This window comes from Rhipicephalus microplus, chromosome 4 (genome assembly GCF_043290135.1).
Source record: "Rhipicephalus microplus isolate Deutch F79 chromosome 4, USDA_Rmic, whole genome shotgun sequence".
NCBI classification, from domain to species: Eukaryota; Metazoa; Arthropoda; class Arachnida; order Ixodida; family Ixodidae; genus Rhipicephalus; species Rhipicephalus microplus.
In genome coordinates, this window is record NC_134703.1 from 99,166,872 (window position 1) to 99,168,346 (window position 1,475).

The following is a 1,475-nucleotide window of genomic DNA, read 5'->3' on the forward strand; positions in this document are numbered from 1 at the left end:
GCATCTCGTTGCGTTTAACAGGCGGTATAATGAAGAGCTCTCAGCCATCACTAGACTAATTATAGAATCAGAAGGCGCAACAGCCTTCCACAGCAACCGACAGTGACGCCAATCTTGGGTGAAAGTTTCACAGCACAACGCACACAGATGTGCATGTGCTGTACACTGCAGCGCGTCCGCGCTTCGAAAGAAAATATGGTAGCCAAGGTGACTGTTAACGAACGAACTCTGCGAGTGATTGCGCGTGACGGCATCTAGCCAATACCGACGCAGCGCCAGCCGCGGAGAGGTCGGAGGAGGAACAAAAGGAGAAAGGCGCGCTTTTAACCACATACGTCACTATTTTGCGAATTTCGGCTTTGTGTGAGTGTATGCGAGAGAGCACAGTGGTGCCTCTAGCGGGAACAACGAGAACTAGTGGACACGCTGCCGACAACTAACAATCAGTGAGCTTAAGAAACGTGACGAACAAGCTCCTAAAACGAAACGCAGTCATGATAAACAGGCCACTTAGAAGGATGAAAAGAGAATTTTCGTTTCTATGAGGTGCCCAGTTATTACAGGGCAGAAGTGAGTGGTAACAGAAAAAAAACACTTTCACTTCTACTATTGCTAGTGCTTCCGCTATTATTATTATTATTATTATTATTATTATTATTATTATTATTATTATTATTATTATTATTGTTATTATTATTATTATTATTATGCCTGAAAGGATGATTGAAGGATTGATTCAAGCTCACAGGATTCAAGTTTGAAAGGGTGAAATATTCGTTGAAACAGGGTGTCACGAAGCCAACTTAGATGAGTGGTTCGTCTTCTTCAAGGCTGCAATCGAAAGCTTCAACACAAATTGTGGCCTCGAAGAAGATAAGCCCGCATGTCGAAACAATGGATCCAGTGATACCCGGTACTCACGAATACTACTACTACTACTACTACTACTACTACTACTACTACTACTACCTCTATTACTACACTACACTATATTAGCATTCTCACTGAATACTCAGCGACATTTTTTCTCTTCACCAGGCCCCGCTATTGGTGGCGGTGGAGGTGGAGGCGGCGGCGCCACGACCTACAAGACGGGTTCCACGTATCTGGTCAAGTCCTTGCACCCAGTAAGCACTGGTGGGGGAGGCGGTGGAGGCAAAGTTGGAGGAGGTGGCGGAGGCGGCCACCACGGTGGAGGCGGCGGTGGACACGGTGGTGGCGGCGGTGGACATGGTGGTGGCGGCGGAGGATGGTCCGGAGGAGGTGGCGGCGGATGGTCTGGAGGCGGTGGAGGCGGCGGTGGCTGGGACCGCTAACCAGACGCTTACCACAGGACCAAGAAAGACTTGCACGATCAAACGGCCCCCGCAATCGACGACCACAGCATTTTCACTCAACGGCCAAACCCGGCCTCAAACCCTTGTGCAATAAAACATCGGACAGATCGTTACCATTAAAATCACAAAACGCAAAAA

At 48.2% G+C, this 1,475-nt stretch overlaps 1 protein-coding gene across 1 annotated transcript; it reads left to right on the forward strand.

Moving 5' to 3' along the window:
- Positions 1-894: 894 nt before the first annotated feature.
- Positions 895-1,475, forward strand: LOC142814392 (uncharacterized). Its single transcript, XM_075893129.1, has 2 exons — positions 895-913; positions 1,039-1,475. Exons 1-2 carry the CDS (start codon positions 895-897, stop codon positions 1,314-1,316), a joined length of 297 nt encoding a protein of 98 aa, XP_075749244.1. The 3' UTR covers positions 1,317-1,475.